Source organism: Tiliqua scincoides, chromosome 8 (genome assembly GCF_035046505.1).
Source record: "Tiliqua scincoides isolate rTilSci1 chromosome 8, rTilSci1.hap2, whole genome shotgun sequence".
Classification (NCBI taxonomy): domain Eukaryota; kingdom Metazoa; phylum Chordata; class Lepidosauria; order Squamata; family Scincidae; genus Tiliqua; species Tiliqua scincoides.
In genome coordinates, this window is record NC_089828.1 from 52,259,388 (window position 1) to 52,277,802 (window position 18,415).

Consider the following 18,415-nt stretch of genomic DNA (forward strand, 5'->3'; position numbering starts at 1 on the left):
TACTGGAGCAGGTTGATGGGACACCATAACCAAGGAGAGGAGGGAAGGCAGACAAAACACATGACAAAATGTTTCTCCATACCAAAAAGTTACCTGCCCACACCAAAAACTAGCTTGTCAGGGTTCTATTCTAGTCTTCCTGGAGACATGTTAGATTTCTAAGTGCAAGGACACTGTTCCATTTGGAAGCATTCAGCTATGAAATCCAAGGTACCCACACAGAGGTTTATTACCTCACCCACTCTTTGTATGAAGCACTCCTAAAACAGTTTATGAAAACATTGCTTTTTACCTCAGCCTTTTGCTGTGGTATGGGGCTTAATCTGTGGCAGGTGCACCAGTGGAATCTATTTTCAATAAGGGTCAAATCCTGAGAATATGTGAAGTACATCAAGACAAACACGCCCAGGGGCACGCAGAGTGCCTTCCCCACATCACTGAGTAACAGAAGCCTGCTTCTGTTCAGTCAGGAGCAGTTGCTGCCATGGAAGACGCAGTGGCTTGCCACAAAACAGCTCTCTTTAGAAATTAACCATAAATTCATCACTCTAATGGTGGAGACCAAAAATATACATCAGAGAAGTCTGTAGGATTAAGCACTTGTCTACTGAAACATCTTCAGAGTTATCAGAAGGAACAGTCTTCAAATCAAGCAATAAATACATTTTGTGTATACAGTATAATGATAGACATTTGAATAGTACATTGATTTTCAACCTTTTTCATTTCATACCACACTGACAGCAGGGGCTCTCAGTAGCAATTAAAACCATCTAATAGGCATAAAATACTTAGATAAGGATCAGTCAATAAGCACTTGGAATAAAAAAATCTTGAGAGTCTGTTTAAGACCAGTCAGTGTGGGGAGCCCAGGACACTTCCACAGCCAAAATGTTCCAAATGGCAGGGACTCCTCAGATACGTTCTCCGGTCCTCACCAACTACCAGTTCAGGGCCTCACTTTAATACAGAATTATCTTATCCCACAACTTATAAAGCCACTTTGCCAATAAGCCCACAATAATTTTCACTATCCTAATTGCCTACACATTTGCAACATGCAGGGCTTCTACAGCACAAAAGCAAAGAGAACCAACTCTCTTACAATTTGGCAACACATTCTGCATTTATATATGCACTTTAGTGGTCAAGCAGCTTCATGTATATTGTCTCAGGAATCCTCACAAGCACACTCTAAATTAAGGCCAGTGTTAGCATAAACAATATTGTGACAGGGGAGGGAGTTTGCAGCTGGAGTCATCACTACTTATGGCCACATTTTTTAAAAAGGACTCATGAATTCACAACTCAGTCCTAAGTTTACATATTCAAAAATAAGTCTCATTTATTTCAATCAGGTTTCCACATAAAGGTGGTGAGGGTCCCACCATTTTAAGTTGCTGACACTCAGACAAGACAGCCAGGAATGTCAGTCACTGCAGGGCAATAACTGCTGAACTGATTTCTTGAATGCCAAACAAAAACTTCTGCAGAAATTCAAAACCATCTCAGCCACTAAAAATAAATTATGCATTTTTAAACTCTCTCTCAACAGTTTCCTGCCAGCAACATAGAACTCCAGTGTTTTACTATATACGCAACCAATTTGATCAAACCCACCACAATTAGTGTCCAAAAACTAAAATTAGGATCTGCTGCATCCTAATACAGACCCCCTCCCAAAAGGCAGATCAAATTAACAAACTCCCCTTCTCCTACCTTTGAAGCATATAATATCTCATCTCTTGACTTTCCTCTGTGGGTTCTTCCATGCTGGCTTGGGGGGGGGGGGGAAGAGGCTTGGATCCTGGACCGGGCAACTCTGCTACAGTGGGGGCAGCAGGCGGCTGGTCTTCCTCCTGAGCTACCCTTTTTAAAGCCAGCTTCCTAGAACCTCCCACATTTGCATGCTGCCCTCCTTTCCCAAAAGCTCTGCTTTGCTGGCTGGCATTCCAACCTTTGTCCCTCCCCTGCTTTTTTTTTTCTCCACACACCTTATTCACACTCTCTCCCTCTGCTGTGCATTGTGTACACTCAGCTGGGGAGATGATGAGGAATATCAGCAACACATTGGTCTGCCTGGAGAGAAAAGACAGCTGATCAGGGGCTGGAGGAGGAGAAAGAAGGAGATCTAAAGGTTATGTAATTGGGCTTAAAGGGGGAAGCAGGCAGGCTTTGCTGCCAGTGGTGAAAGTGGCAAACTTGTTCTCTGCCACCATACACTGAAAAAGAGGGATGCATCAGGAGATAAAAACCCCATTTTCCATGGGCTCCATTATCTTCTATATTCTGTAATTTCCCAGGTTTACCCTGACTCAGTTTCCATGCCCTTCCTCTGTTGTCCCCCATTTATCCTCTTAATTTTTTTAAAATTATTGCTATTAGTATAGAGAACTGGGAGGAACAGGTGCCTACTGTTTACCCCCATAGTGGAAAAAAGTATTCCTGGTCACCTCTTTTATCTGGACTACAAACTCAGTTGTACTGCCAATCCCACAGTGGCCTTATTGCTGACTAAAAATAGTTCAGTCTTTTTGGGCTTCAGTTTGTGATTTGGTCCATATACCATACATACTCATGTATAGTACTTGAAATTTTTGCCAAGTAATCAAGCTCCAATTATCACTTTGCCTTATCTCCAGGTCAATCAGAGGGCAGAGCCTTTCAACTCTGAACAGTTTGTTTCTCAGCTGAGCAGTTGCTCAGCTCAGGCAGGCACCTCCTTAGTTCCTATAGTTATTTTCCAGGCACATTCCAGTCAAAGTTAAACTTTTATTCTCCTTCCTTCTGCTGCAGTCAGGTTCTGCTTTGCAAATGCTTGCAAAGCAGGTCTGTTTTTTGAAACACCAGGATGGGACCCTCCTTTCCAGGCTACAAGTCAGTGCACCATTACTTAAGAGTAACACCCATGGAAAGCAGTGGGTCTACTTCTGAGTAAAAAGGATTGCAAATATCTCATCTCTCTGCTGTGAATTGAATTGCACACTCTCAGTTATGTATTATGAGTTGTATGTTGTATGTAGAGCTTCTGGCTTAACACACCAGACACCTTAACGATGTCTTTGATTCATGGTTCTCCTCATGTCCACCTTAAAGGTGGATTTGATTCATGGATCTCCTACAGTGGTTCCTAACCTTTTTCACGCATATCCCTTGGCAGCCCATTTCCATAAATTGTACCCTTCATATTAGCAAAATGTTTGTAATAATACAAGCCCTCATCTCCTCTTTATGAAAACCCAGACTTCATGTATTCATCACAGCGTTTTCTCTTTTTATCTGTTTGAGGAACAGAAGACTCTGCCTTTGCACTGTTTTGCACCAGAAGTGTCCTGAGAAATTCTGTGTGATTGATCACTTTCCTTATTATGTTTCAGCTTTTTTACTGTGCTGGTTTTCAATCACTGGTTCACATATGAATTGATGACCAAAAACTAGCTAATGGTGGGGCTTTCATAGCCAACTAGCTACCTCCCTTCCTGCCTTGCTGGTCCTTGCAAGGCATTCTGGAGCATGACTTGCCTTTTTCTGCCATTCTTTTTCAAGTACCCCTAAAGGTCCTGTTGAGTGTCCCTGGGAGTACATGAATACCAGGTTGGGAACCACTGTTTTACTGGTATGTTGTTTACAGTGCACTTACTCTGATAATGTTTACAAAAAGTTGGTGAAGACCAGAATTTTAAAAAGAATAAAAATGTATCTTATGATCTTTTATTATGTTTTTAATAGAGACTACAGTTCTTAGGTAACAATTAGTGGTAGGTTATTTTTCAGGATCTGGCCTCAGGTAAAATCAGACAAAACTATAGTCAGACACACCCCTAAGTTTAACCCCCGACTTATCCGAGGGTCATAGAAAATTCTATGGTTGTTGGCTCAAAACCCGTCCTCGACTTATCTGTGGGGTCAACTTGTGGGCGGGTGTCTGCGGTGAATATCTGCAGTATGATTACATTCATAGCCTGCCTCTCTTCTATCACAGAGCTCAAAGCTGTGTGCATGGGGTTCCAAGGTGGCCACACATCTGGGTACTGATACGATAGAGAGCTGCTATCCCATACTAACCCATATTAGTACTGCATACACTGTCAGGAAGCAGTTCTCCAAGGTCTCATAAGCTCTCCTGCCTGAGATCTATTTAACTGGAGATACCAGAGACTGAATCTAGGACCTTCCTATGCAACATTCTACCACAAAGGTTCTTCGCTCTTCCATCTGCTGTCAAATTACTACCACCGACTAAATTCAATCATGAAATTCAGCTGCAACACCCTCCCAGAGGAGTCTGAGAGACACAGCAACACAATGCAAAAAAAATTGCTCCACCCCTTCAACAGGCACAGAGCGAGCACAGAGGTCAGTTGGCAAGAACATGATGGCAGGCATCCTATCCAAGTACAGCCAAAAGCTCACTCCACCCACCCAAGGGTCAGTAGCTCCAGACAGAAGTATAACTTTTGGAGAGTTTAAAAAAACTCCAGGTCAACAAGGCTACTTCATTCCTTCCTGGTCTACAATGAAACACGAAAACTGTCAGCGAGATGTACCTGACACACATCACAGCCAGGAGCCCACATCAATCCCAGTGCAATAGCATGCCCAATGCTATCAGTGACAAAGCAGTTTATAAAGAAGCCAGCAGTAGCTTGTATTCAATGCAGCGCATAACACCAATTGCAGCATGCCTTCTCTGCCATGCACAGCTTTTACAAAAGCAGATGGGTTGCAGCTGAGCAGGACAGAATATTGTTTGCGTTTCCAAGACAGGCTGGGAAAGACCCCTTCCTGGAGAAGTCCTGAGACAAGCCTGAGTTGGATGGGCTCTGACATAGAATAGGTGCCACTTCATAGGCTCAAAAAACCTCAATTCAGGTTTTGCATCTCATGCCTCTGGACAAAGAATGTCCTACCAACCCACATGCAAAACATGTTGCATGTTCAAAACATGCAACAGTTTTGCATAGGAACATAAAAAATTGCTTGCTGCATTTAGACCAGGGGATTTCAGAACTAGTGTGCAACATCAGGTCTTGTGATTGGCAATAAGGATGAAGCCTCTGGATTGGCCAGGCCTGCTATAAATACTGGATGCCTGATTTTTGGCCTCAATTACCATGTCAACAGACCAATATCTAAACAAAATTGTCTGCCTTCAGAGAGCAGATACAATTTCCGAACTGAGTGAAGGACTGAGTGAGACAAGTCTTCTCATGTACACACCTCAGCTTTGCCCTGGCAACAAGCAACTCAAAAATCAGATTTAAAAGTCAGTCCCATTCAAACAGCTCTCACATGGTTGGAAACCTGGAGAAGAGTGGAGCTTGGAGAAAGCCAGTCAGGGCGGAAAAAAAATTAAGCAAACATTTCTTTTTAACCCATTTTTGCCTGGCCCACAGGTGTACACATTTGGTCCCTGTTGCGTATATGCAACGTTGGGCAGAAATGGCTTAAGTTGCATTTTGGAAGAGGCAATGAGGTGTGTAGGAAAAAGAACTTGGGTCCAACGAGACCTATTTTTCATTTTTATTTGTTTTGAAAACATATACCCCACCTTTTTCAAAAATTGAGGCAGTTTACAATATCAAAGTTGAATACACATAACAACAACCATCAAAAACAGCAACAATGCAGGCAGACAGAGATTCATAACAGGATCGTCAAGGCCTGCTGAAACAAGTTTTTAACTGGTACTAGAAAACCAGGTAGGGAAGGCACCAACCACACCACACTGGTGGGGACTACCAATGAGTGAGGGCTACCCCAAGTTGCCACAAACAGAACCTCAGAAAGTAACAGAACCCACATCTTACAAGTCTGGCAGAGTCATGTGGAGAAGACTATGGGAAGAGAGACAAACCTCTTTCCACCAAGTCAAATTGAAACTGTACATGCTGTGGAAGAAAAAGGTGAAAAATGTGTTTCCATCTCCTGTCTTATAAAACTAGAACCAGAGCCAACAAAACTGATCCACAGTACCTCCATGACAGACAAAATTAAGACTACTTATTTACACAACGTATAATTAATGTGCAGAGCTTGCTACCATAAGATGTGGTGACGGCTGCTGGCTCAGAGGGCTTTAAAAAGGAATTAAACAGATTTATGGGGAACGGTCATTAGCCATTGCAACTATATAGAATCTCCATGTTCAGTAAAGAGCACTTCTGACAACCAGAGGCTGGGACCAAACAACAGTGTTAAGTTCCAACCAGAACAACATACTCAGTAGTCCAGAAAACTGAGCATTGCCCCAGCCCCTAACCACCAGCACCACCTCCTCTGAAGGGCAACCAAACAAATAAGAGGTACTGTGTCCAATGTTTCAACCTTGTAACATGTGGCTTGGTGTCAAGAGACAGGCTGATGGACAAGTATTCACTAGGTGATCATGTGGCTCAGCAGGGAAACAGACAAACAAGTTGTACGGGCTGAGAGAGAGGCTGACCTGGCAAGTCTAACATTCTCTGAGACTGAGAGCTGTGAAACAGGCACAGTGCACATCCTGGCATCCCTGAGAGTACTGCAGTGTGAGCATAGCTCAAATGTCACTCCCCTTCTTCAATCCTTTCCCTGGTTTCCTGTTAACTACCAGATCCAGTAGAAATCCCTTGTCCTTGCCATCAAAGCCCTCCAGTGCCTTGTCCTTCCCTACTGCCCAGCTCTCATATCCTGCAACATTCCAGCCCCTGAAGTCTGCTCTTCTAATTCCACCACTCTCAACTATCCAAAGGTCTCCTGCTCCCTCAAATGACCCAGTCCTTTATACCTGCCCTTTTTGATTGGAACTGACTTGCAGAATACCTGCAGGATGCTTCCTTGCTCACTTCTTAAAATTCCTTCTTAAAGTCTGCCTTTTCCAGACTTTTCCACAAAGTCTGTCTTTAGTACAATGCCTAATTTCCTGCTGTAACTAAGTTTAAATACGTACAACTGAGACAACCACATACAATTTTCCTGCTTTTCCATTTCTCTCTCCTTCTGTTTTTAAGATTGTGATTATTTCTCTTGAAGCAGGGACATGGGGTGGCTTGAATGCAGAGACTTCCCACCATCACCACCTCAGTTAATTCTTGCGAAGCATCTGGAGAACTTCCGGACAAATGTGTTTTGCAAGCAAATGGAAATTCCCATCGAACTATCAGTAGCTTAATTTGGAGGAACACACACACACAAATCAGAGACCATAGCACAATTGGGGTGGTGAGGAGAGGAAGGGAAAGCTTTGCCCAAGCAAATAACCTGATCACACATCTAGTTATCTTCAGGGACAAAGGAAGAGCAAACAGATTGAGAAAGAGGCATTCAAGGCTGTATCCCAAAAGGTGTACCCTGTGTCAACTTTTATGCATGCAAAAGCCACGCATTTCGATGAACTCCCGAATTCACTTATTTGCCCTGCATGTGTCATCAGCGTCACCACTCCTGCTGGGGGAAAAAAGAGGGCTGAATTAGACATGACATGTGGGAGTTCCATGTCTAATGGTCCCAGCATCTTTTACTTTCCCAAAAAGCAGCTGAGGAGTGGTAATTTTGGGTCAAGACCACAATTGGTGGGGTGGGGTGTGCTTTCCCTCAATGCTATAGTCCTGATCCAAGTTTCACCCCTGAAATTGATAGTAGCAAGGGAGGGGAAAACATACAGGTAAATTACACATGCATAAATTTTCCCTTCTTCAGCTAATAGAAGTTTCAGAAGTATGCATGATTAAGTTGGGGAATCAGCATTGGAGTGGGTTAAGCCCCCTTTCCCCATACTGCAGCCCTGATAAAAATTGCCCCCCTGTGATTTTTGGAAAAGAAAAAGTTAGGAGCTTCAAATGCACAGCTTCCACAAGGATCACAAGGAGCTCTGCACTCTGTCATAAAAAGATGACACCAATGAGCCCTGTTGAAAATAGATAAATGAAGACTTCACTTACTGTATTTAAAATATATAGGATGTCTTTCTATTAAATATATATATATATACAGGCACACCCCAGTATCCGCAGATTCAGTACCCACTGTTTCAGTAAACCACAGTTCTGTGGGTTCTGGGGACATCCTTTAAAATGATAGTGCACGTAAATGAGAGCATTAAAAATACTATAGCTTTCTTTACCTTACTGCATCAAAACTGCTGTGCTTTCAGGACTTTAGGCAGCCTTCTGAGCTCACCCGTAGTATTGTGCAGTATCTTTTTAAAGGGCATCCTTGATATTTGCAGATCCCTGGTATCCATCTGGGGGCAGGGGGTCTGGAACAGAATCCTCACAGATACCAGGGCACGTCTTTATTAGTCAAACCAACTTACAATAAAAATATTTCTCACAAAGTCAAGACACAAAAGAGGAGTCTTTCCTGCTTGGGAAAGCACCAGGAGACTTAAACCCGGCTACTGTTGCCAGCTTGCAACTGAGGACTTCCCTGGATTAAAGGGATAACAAGAGATTACCTACAACTCTTCGAAGGGTGCTCCTTTTGGGGCATATTTCTGGCAAAGGTTGGGGAGACCCTTCTTTAGTTTGAGTGACAGAAGAGAGGAGAGACATCCAGCTCAGGTCTTCAGTGGGGAGACAAAGCCTGTTCCCTCGAAATTTATTACTTTCACTTTTGGCAAGTTGCGGAGAAGTATTGCAAGATTTATAGAAGTCATTTGGACTTTCAAGATAAGACTGCCAATTAAAGGAATTTGGAAGAATTTTAATGAGAACTAGATGAAAGTTTTACTTATCGGTTGGAAGGAATGGGAAGTGGGGAGTATTCACAGCAAGCATTGTGACGAAGAGATGTGTTTCAAAATTAGGATGTTTTTCTACTGATTGATGACTTTTTATTGACTTTAATGATTACAATATCTAGCGTGTTTATATTTTACTTTTATGTGATACATCATAGCTTATGAATTCCGAGCACATGAACTTTAGGATGGAAGAACTTCATTTTAAACCACAGAGTTTTCAAACTGTTCGAATTGGATTGAAAGGGACATCTGCTGGTGAAAACTGGAACAAAGAGCCAACACTATGGAGCAAGCAAAAAAAACAAACAAAACAGCCAAGATTACTAATACAAACTCCAAAGAGAGAACTTAGTGTGGAATTTCTGGAACACTTGTTTCAGCAGTTTCAGGTTAAAATTGAACTAAAAATAGACTCAGTTGAACAAGAGCTTAAAGACCTGAAATTGGAACTGAGACAAGATATGGTTCAACTGGAAGAATCTGTCAAACATATTAAACAAGAATCACAGGAGATCCAGGACAGAGTCAATATCATTGATTGTAGAATGGAAGTCCTGAGTTCATGACAAGAGAAGACATTGGATATGATATCTCTGATGGAACAACCAAATAAAGAAAAAATATTGAGATTAAAAGCTGTACCAGCAAATTTCGGATAAGCTGGAGAAGATTTGAGACAGCGAATGGTACAGGTTCTAGCTCAGTATTTACAAACAGATGAACAAATCATTGGCTCAGAAGTTGACCAGGATTATAGTCAACAAGAACCTACCAGCTGGATACGGTTCAAAAGGCAAGAGATTTTATGCAGAAATTTAAAGAACAGGAGGGCAAGAGGGAAGATCAGAAGATGTGCAACAGGACCAATGTCAGGAGGAGGAGTTTTTGATGAATAATGGATAAACTTACTATTTTTATTAAAGACAAGTAAGTAAAACCTTTTATAGACAATTGGAAACCATTCATGGACATCCTGAGCATCAAGGGGAAAATGGGCCAAATAACCTATGAATTTGATGAGCAGATAGGAGTTAATTTTCATGTTTTTCTCATTTTTCTTTTTGTGTGGAAAATGTACTTTTAAAGAAGTCTAGACTGTTTAAGATTTGATAATTTTTTCATGATTTTGTAGTAGAACAAAGAAATGTAGTTCAAGATCTTCACACTTTGCAATGCTTTTACTTTAATTTTTTTGTATTTGTTATTAATAAAACAAAAAGTATGATATTACAAAAAAAGACACAAAAGACAGCAATAAAAATTTAAAAAGGAAAAAACTCAACAGCAAAACAGCATTCAATAAAAGAACTTAAGCAAGCAGGATGGCCTATTCATGAGACCAAATGAGGCTGTCACTTCAAGCAGTGGATTGGCAGAGGGCACCTACCTCCATCCACCCACTTGCCTCCCCTGGATAGGGAAAGGAAGAGGGAGATGGAGCAGAAGAGCAAGTGTGGTGAAGAGAAGAGTGGAGAGCTAGAACGTTCAGCTTTGGAAGAGAAAGAAATATGTGCATGTCCACCTGGTAAATATATTTCTAGTGGCCATCCATCAAATGAATACATGACCATTTCCACACTACATGTTCTATGAACCACATTAATGAATTTGTCCACACACACACACACCAATCACCCTTCTGATATTGACAGGACTCGCATACAAAAATACATATTTTAAGTAAAATCCATCAAGGAGACTTTGTTTCTGCATTTCATCCAGAAATCTCTTCCTGACACAAGAAGCTTGACTCCTTCCACAGACACAGGCAGAACTTCAGCTACAGTACCTTGCTCAGAAACAGCAACTGCGCATCAAGTCCAGCTCGGGAAATAGGTTGCAGACCTGGAGACAGTCCTGCTTTGGGCTCTCATAGTGTCCCCCACTTGTCCCTGATGACACTCTGAGCTTTACTGCTGCCAACAGTATTGAAACTACAACAACCAACCTGGCCAGGCAGGCCCTCTGATGGGCATAGGTCCTTGGCCAGTGCCTGATTTGGATGATCCAACACCACTTCTGACCAAGACGAAGGAAGATGCGTTTGATTCTGGTTTGTTTTACCCAACAGTGATTTAAGTACATCACAGTTCCCTGACTAGGAGGAGGCCTGAAAATCTTCAATTTTCCCCCACTATGAGAATGAGACTTCGTTTCCCACTATGTCAAATGGACTCCAGAACAGAATGAATATAATGTTTGTACCTCATGTGAATGGCCAGGCCATCTTGGACATTGGAGGGAACCAGGTCGGAAAGAGAATCTGAACTGACGGAAACTGGGGACAGTGACTGCTCTTTATCATCTAGCAGGTCAATTTTCACCAAGGAACTTGTCTCATCCTCAGAATTATCTTCTGATATGGAACCAATGATAAAACGAGAATGCACGTTCAGCTCCAAGGACTTGTCCACTGATGAAGGTTCACCCATCACGCCTCCAAAAAAAGTTTGCACCACTAGTGTGAAAATACAAATCAAATAAGCAGAAAGATTAGATTAGCACCTGCCAATGCTGGAATTCCAAAAAAATAATGTTCAAGGAGTGGGGAGGGTTGGGGATGGCCACTTTAAGAGTTCAGATAGCCTTTCTATGCTAGGTCGGGATTGCTGGGGGGAGGGACCCTGCTAGTCAGAAGTCAGTCACCTTCTTCAGAGTTAGTTTCCCTCTCACAACATTTTAACTCAAGGTGTAGAGCCACTTTCCACGCTCAGAAAGACACTTTGGAATCTAACCCAATTTAACTACTGTACTTGATCAGAGACAAAGCAAAGCAGCCAGCAATTTCTCCTCTTCCACAGCTTGAACAACTTGGGCTTTTGTTCAGCCCTCTCCTTACTTCACACCTTGCCTCAAGGGGCAAGATCTTTACAGTGTAAACATTCACAGAGCCCCTTTCAGGATTTTTATCTTTCAACTTCTGTAATAAGAACGGGCAGCTGGAATGGATGTGGAAAGAACTCTATAAACTGCTGTTTATAGTGAGGGGGGAGGTGAATAGCAAGAGAGCCCTTTTGGGTTTTTTTTTTTTGTCAGAGTATTTTGTTTACCAACTCCACAGCCCTGTCTTCTTCCCCAAGTGACCAATAGCAAAGAATGTGATTTCAGCTTATTGGACCATTAAGCCCACCGAGTTCTCACAAACAGGACAAGCAGGAGCTCAGGTCATCTCACCCCAAAGGCCAATCCCACAGGCTAAACCTGGTTAACATCCTTAATTGGAAACTGTGGTGTCACACACACCCCTTTGCACAGCTGACTTCATACGCAATGTTGAATGCATCAGTGGGGATGGTCCACCTGTCCAGCTAGATGTAGGTGTGCTCGGATCAAGAACCAGGACAAGTGAGAGTACAGAAGACAGGGAAAATGTGTAGCAAAGATATACTAATTATTTTCCGCTTGCCTTTTAATCTCTATGCCACCCCTTTGCCCAACCCATCGACAGAAACCCTCCTCAGTAATTCCTCCATGGCCTTATTGCATTTCTACTTTACTCCTTGTTGTTTTGGCTTTTTTTATTCTTTTAAGAAAACTTGCTTTTATTGTTCCTTTTTTACCTGCCTGGTCTCCGTTGACTTGGGAGGGAATTGGTTGCCCCACTTTCCCAAGCCACCAGTCTTCACTACTATCCAGCTTTTAAGGGGACCTGGGAATTCAGAGGCTCTCCATTCTTCTTGGAGGAATCCCTGACCTTGAGTGGAAGCAGCAATGTACCATCCCCAGTTTAAATCAAATTACACTACAAGACAGGTTGGGAATGGGTTGGCAATGCTGTGCCTTACACCTGTCCACCTAACTACTATGGAATGTTTAAAAAAAAAAAAAAGAGTACACAGCAGAGATAGTTCAAAAAGCAGCAGGAAGTATAAATGAAAACTGACCTCTCGCAATCCTTGTTATTTGAGCTGTTATCCACTGCCAGAATGAACTGAAAGGAAAAGACAAAACAGAGATTGATGCAGACAGAAAGCAATCCAGAGAAACAGGAACAGGTATATTTGGTGCCGCATTCTTCCTACCTCTGTCTACCAAGCATGCCTAGTATAGGACGTTTCCCAATTTAAGATCTGTATTGGGAGAGAATGACAGAAACCCTATGTAGGTTGCCCCAAACCTTAAGCCCTTATCTAGTTATAGTGTCATAACTAGACACATTCACCTGTGTCAAAGTCTTACCTTGTTATGGTGTTTTCTTTCTTCTTAAGTATACGATTGCAATTTACAGGTGAGCCAAGAGCTAGAACAAGTGCCAACAAGTGTACAGTTGTACCAACGTCTTATTACAATTGCAGCTCTTTACCGCCTACTCAAACGCTGCAACACAGTTTCACAACAGGGCCTCCTTAGCCACCTCTCAGTCACCCACACAACTTTGCTAAGACACATCAACCTCACCCTGGCCAGGATCCCTCCAAAGTCTTTCAGAAGGCTTACCTGTGTCGATGTCTTAAGACCAAACTAAAATCTTAATGCTGTGTATGTGCAGAGACAGCACAGTGCAGTTATACAAGTATTAAAAATAACAAAAATTTTAATTTGCTGCCCATTTTAATGGGGGGGCAACATTTCAGTCAGGCAATGACAATTTTTAATCAATCCAACTGATCAATTAGACCTTGCAGCCCTAATTATGGCACTAAGAGATTACTCAACTACAGCAAGACCTCACTTCAAGATGCAGTTTCCAAGAACCCTTCGGCAACTTTAAGCAGAACGATTAACAAAACCAATTTTACCATTGGCTAATTGATATAAGTAAACAAGAGTTGCAGTCCTATAGAATATTTCTGGTCACAAAAACGTCACCAAAATTCTAAATAAAGATCCCAAACACTTCTGGTATTAGTGTTGGCAACCTTCAGTCTCGAAAGACTATGGTATCGTGCTCTGAATGGTGGTTCTGGAACAGCGTCTAGTGTGGCTGAAAAGGCCAATTCGGGAGTGACAATCCCTTCCACAGTGGGAGCAAGTGCAGTCTGTCCCTGGTCTGTCTCCCTGGCTATGGGCCTTCCTTCTTAGCCTCAGACTGTTGGCCAAGTGTCTCTTCAAACTGGGAAAGGCCATGCTGCACAGCCTGCCTCCAAGTGGGCCGCTCAGAGGCCAGGGTTTCCCACTCCTAAGGCCTTCAGATCCCTCTTGCAGATGTCCTTGTATCGCAGCTGTGGTCTACCTGTAGGGCGCTTTCCTTGCACGAGTTCTCCATAGAGGAGATCCTTTGGGATCGAGCCATCATCCATTCTCACAACATGACCGAGCCAACGCAGGCGTCTCTGTTTCAGCAGTGCGTACATGCTGGGGATTCCAGCTCGTTCCAGGACTGTGTTGTTTGGAACTTTGTTCTGCCAGGTGATGCCGTGAATGCGTCGGAGGCAGCGCATGTGGAAAGCGTTCAGTTTCCTCTCCTGTTGTGAGTGAAGAGTCCATGACTCGCTGCAGTACAGAAGTGTACTCAGGACGCAAGCTCTGTAGACCTGGATCTTGGTATGTTCCGTCAGCTTCTTGTTGGACCAGACTCTCTTTGTGAGTCTGGAAAACGTGGTAGCTGCTTTACCGATGCGTTTGTTTAGCTCGGTATCGAGAGAAAGAGTGTCGGAGATCGTTGAGCCAAGGTACACAAAGTCATGGACAACCTCCAGTTCATGCGCAGAGATTGTAATGCAGGGAGGCGAGTCCACATCCTGAACCATGACCTGTGTTTTCTTCAGGCTGATCGTCAGTCCAAAATCTTGGCAGGCCTTGCTAAAATGATCCATGAGCTGCTGCAGATCTTTGGCAGAGTGGGTAGTGACAGCTGCATCGTCGGCAAAGAGGAAGTCACGCAGACATTTCAGCTGGACTTTGGACTTTGCTCTCAGTCTGGAGAGGTTGAAGAGCTTTCCGTCTGATCTAAACACTAAAATAAATGTGAGCATTCCAGACCAGAGAAAACCCCACGCAGACATGGAGAGAATGTGCCAACGCCACAAAGACACTGGCCCCAGCCAGGAATCAATTTTTTCCTAATCAACTTTAAAAAGAAATGACTTTAAATGAGGACTTGCTATACAGGTTATTCTCAAAAACCTAACTGGAATTAAAACATCCTGAGGCAATGCAGATCTGTCAGCCCATCATTTCATTTTTATCAGTGCCTAAAATATTTAAAAAGCTGTTTGGTGTGATATAATTAACATTCAATGTGAAGTATATCACACCATGGCATAGTCTATTTTACAATGTCACATTTGTTTCTTGATTTTAGTACAGGTGTCAAGGATCCAAGTAACCTTGATGCTACAGGTTTACAACTCTGTCACATTGTCCCTTAACTGAATTAGATACCCCGGTGCATATCTTTTTCCAATGCCCAAAATATACAGCAGGGAGAGATCGATTCTTAAAGAAATTGATACATAAATTTTCTATGTTTTCGAACTCTGTAAGATTGAAATTACTGTTAAGTAGTCTTTGCAAAGCGTGTGTTGTAGATGTAGCCGAATTCTGTTTCTATGTGGTTTTAAACTCTGGTTAAGATTTTAGATAAATAGGTGTATGGCTTATGTGCTGATCAACCTAATAAACTTGAACTCTATCACAAAGACACCAACTATTTTATACCTGAGCCAGCCCAAGATATTCTTCAGCCAAAAGAAGGGCAAGATAATGATCTCACTCATTCCATGACCATAAAATTGTAGTTGACTATCTTGGTCCATTAGAAGAAAAAACCACAATTCGAAGTACATTAGTTCACAATTTAGAATAAATCGAAAACAAAATAAACAGTGAGCTTTTGAGTTCTACAGAACTCTTCATTAGACAGATAAGCAAGAGCAAGGGTGGGAAAAGTTGCAGTTCCTCTTGCAATTGACTGTTTTTTGTTTTTTTAATCTGTCACTGTTCTCATGTACCTGCTTTACATGCAGAGTGTCCCAGAGTCAATCCCAAGCATTCAGGTGGGGGAGAGAAAAACTCTGTCTGAAAACTCAGAGAACCACAGTCATGTCTAAGACTCTGAGTTCAATGAACCAAAGGTCTGACTCAGTGTAAGGCAGATCCTATGGGCAAACTATTTGACACATTAAAGGTGTGCTTTACATTTGGTTTGAATGGAGGGATAAAGAGTGGCCACAGCATCTCCCAGTCCAGATCAGGACCGTGATTCAGGGTGTTTAACCCTTTACTTCCCATGATATGGTCCTGACCCCCCCCCCCATTCACACACACTCAAAACTGTTGTTTTGGGGAGCCTGCCATTGATGCCAGTAGCCAACACTTAGAACGCAATCCTATACATGTTTACTCAGAATTGTGCCCCACTATTTTCAATGGGGCTTACTCTCAGATAAGCATGCATAGACTTACAGCCTTAACCTGTTTTAACCACACAACAGTTTATTTTATTTTCACATTTTTATACTGCCCTTCCTCCAAGGAGCTCAGGGTGAGGTACAAAGTTCCTCCCCTTGCTTTGTCCTCACAACAACCCAGTGAGGTAAGCAAGACTAAGGGATAGTGACTGGCCCGAGGTCACCCAGGAAGCTTCATGGCTGAGAGGGGATTTGAATCTGGATCTACCAGGTCTAATTCTGACTGCTGAACCACTATACCAGAAGTTTTCAAACTGGGGCATTGCAACACCCCAGCCTGAGGGCCCTGGTCTCTTTCCCCTTTCGGGGCAGGGGCAGCCAGGAGGCAGGGAGGTGGCAGCGGCGTGATCCCCAGGATCACGCAGCTCATGGGGGCTGCAGTGACTGGAGTGCACTTCCCAGTCCCTGCAGTAGCCGTCCTGGGGTGTAGGGAGCCCTGCACGAGCCTTTGCAGGGCTCCCCAGATCAGCAGAAGTGAGAGTGGAGTGATCGCACTCCACTCCAGCAAACCCAGAAGTGGAACGCAATCACTCCACTTTCACTTCTGCTGACCTGGGGAGCCCTGCAGACATTCACGCAGGGCTCCCTGCACCCCAGGATGGCTGCTGCAGGGACTAGGGAGGGCATCCCAGTCCCTGCAGCCCCCATGAGCGGCACAATCCTGGGGATCGCGTCACTGCATTCCCCCACCCCCACCGCCTCCCCCCCGCCCTCGTAAGGACTTAGTGCAGGTTTCAAACTCTGGGACAGTTAGAAAACTGCAACACTATACCATCTTGGCTCTCAATCAAAAGAGTCAATACTCTGCAGCCCTATTACAAATAGGAAGAACCAGGGGACATCCACTAAAATTGAGTGTTGGGAGAGTTAGAACAGAAAAGAAAATATTTCTTTACTCAGCGTGTGGTAGGTCTGTGGAACTCCTTGACACAGGATGTGGTGATGGCGTCTAGCCTGGACGCCTTTAAAAGGGGATTGGACAAGTTTCTGGAGGAAAAATCCATTACGGGGTACAAGCCATGATGTGTATGTGCAACCTCCTGATTTTAGAAATGGGCTATGTCAGAATCCCAGATGCAAGGGAGGGCACCAGGATGAGGTCTCTTGTTATCTGGTGTGTTCCCTGGGGCATTTGGTGGGCCGCTGTGAGATACAGGAAGCTGGACTAGATGGGCCTATGGCCTGATCCAGTGGGGCTGTTCTTATGAAGCAGTGCCCATATTTAAGGGGAAGGAAATGCCAACGGCCCCAACCAATTCCCCACCTCCAGTTTTAGACAAATGATGGTCCCCTACCCAGTATTTCAAACAAGTAGCTAATGGGGCAGCATAAAAGGAAGAGGACTTTGGCCCTCTCCCCACCCCCGGAATTAACGCACCAATGTCTGGCAGCGCATAGAAACTAAGAGACAAAGCTGCAATTCAGAACTTGCCCAGTTCGAATCTCACCTCTGCTACAAACTTACTAGGTGGCCCCAGGCAAGACTCTCAGCCTCAGTCTTCCTTTGTTGCAGCATAGAAATATTTTTCCAAGGTTGTTGGGAGTACAAGCTAATATATGAGAAGCATTTGTGCACACTCCAAAAGCAGTATAGTTAAGTATCATTATTTATAAGGAGACTGATACTGGTTTAGTTAGTGATCACAATGAGCCCAAGATCCAAACCGGAACTCACCAGCACATACCTCATGCTTCTAGCCAACGTTACACTAAGACAGGGGTGCCCAAACCTTGGCCCTGGGGCCACTTGCTGCCCTCGAGGACTCCCAATGCAGCCCTCATAGAGCCCCCAGTCTCCAATGAGCCTCTGGCCCTCCAGAAATTTGTTGCAGCCCACACTGGCCCAATGCAGTTGTTCTCAGCATGAGGGCGACTGTTTGAACTCTCCTGTGAGCTGTGGGACGAGGGCTCCCTCACACAGATGATGGCTTTCACAAGACCTACTCAGCAATTTTATGGCTGGATAGGGAGGCCTATGAGGAGGAGGTCCTGATGGGACCCAGATGGGGAGACCCATCCAAATCAATAGCCTATTCATCATTAATCCACCATGAATCCGGTATAGGGAGGTTTTATCGTAAAGACCATAAAAATCCCAAATCTCTGGTTCATGCTATTAAAGTTCTCAGGGATTACCTATCCTTAAGACAGACCTTAATAAAAGCTCTCTGGGGTCCTTTGAAGAGCCTTGTACAAAAAAAAAAAATACGCAGAGATTCAGATTTCTCGGGCCTACATCAGGAGTCAGCCAGGTTGGGCCCTGGTCAAGGACCCATGCCTATCACCGACCTGGTTCAGAGGAGAGTTGACTCCTGAACCCTCAGTACCTGTGCCAGCAGTA

The 18,415-nt window shown here is 43.5% G+C and overlaps 1 protein-coding gene across 4 annotated transcripts in view; it reads right to left on the reverse strand.

Annotated features, from left to right (window-relative positions):
* Positions 1-18,415, reverse strand: part of ACACA (acetyl-CoA carboxylase alpha) — a 205,017-nt gene that overhangs the window by 185,208 nt on the left and 1,394 nt on the right. For 3 of the 4 annotated variants that reach the window (XM_066636059.1, XM_066636060.1, XM_066636061.1), the window contains exons 2-3: positions 12,607-12,653; positions 10,928-11,180 (exon numbers count right to left, since the gene is read on the reverse strand). In XM_066636059.1, the coding sequence (XP_066492156.1) occupies positions 10,928-11,180; positions 12,607-12,653 (300 nt within the window). Of the gene's footprint in view, positions 1-1,719; positions 1,773-10,927; positions 11,181-12,606; positions 12,654-18,415 lie in introns of those variants that run through there. The other variant, XM_066636062.1, reaches the window with a different exon arrangement.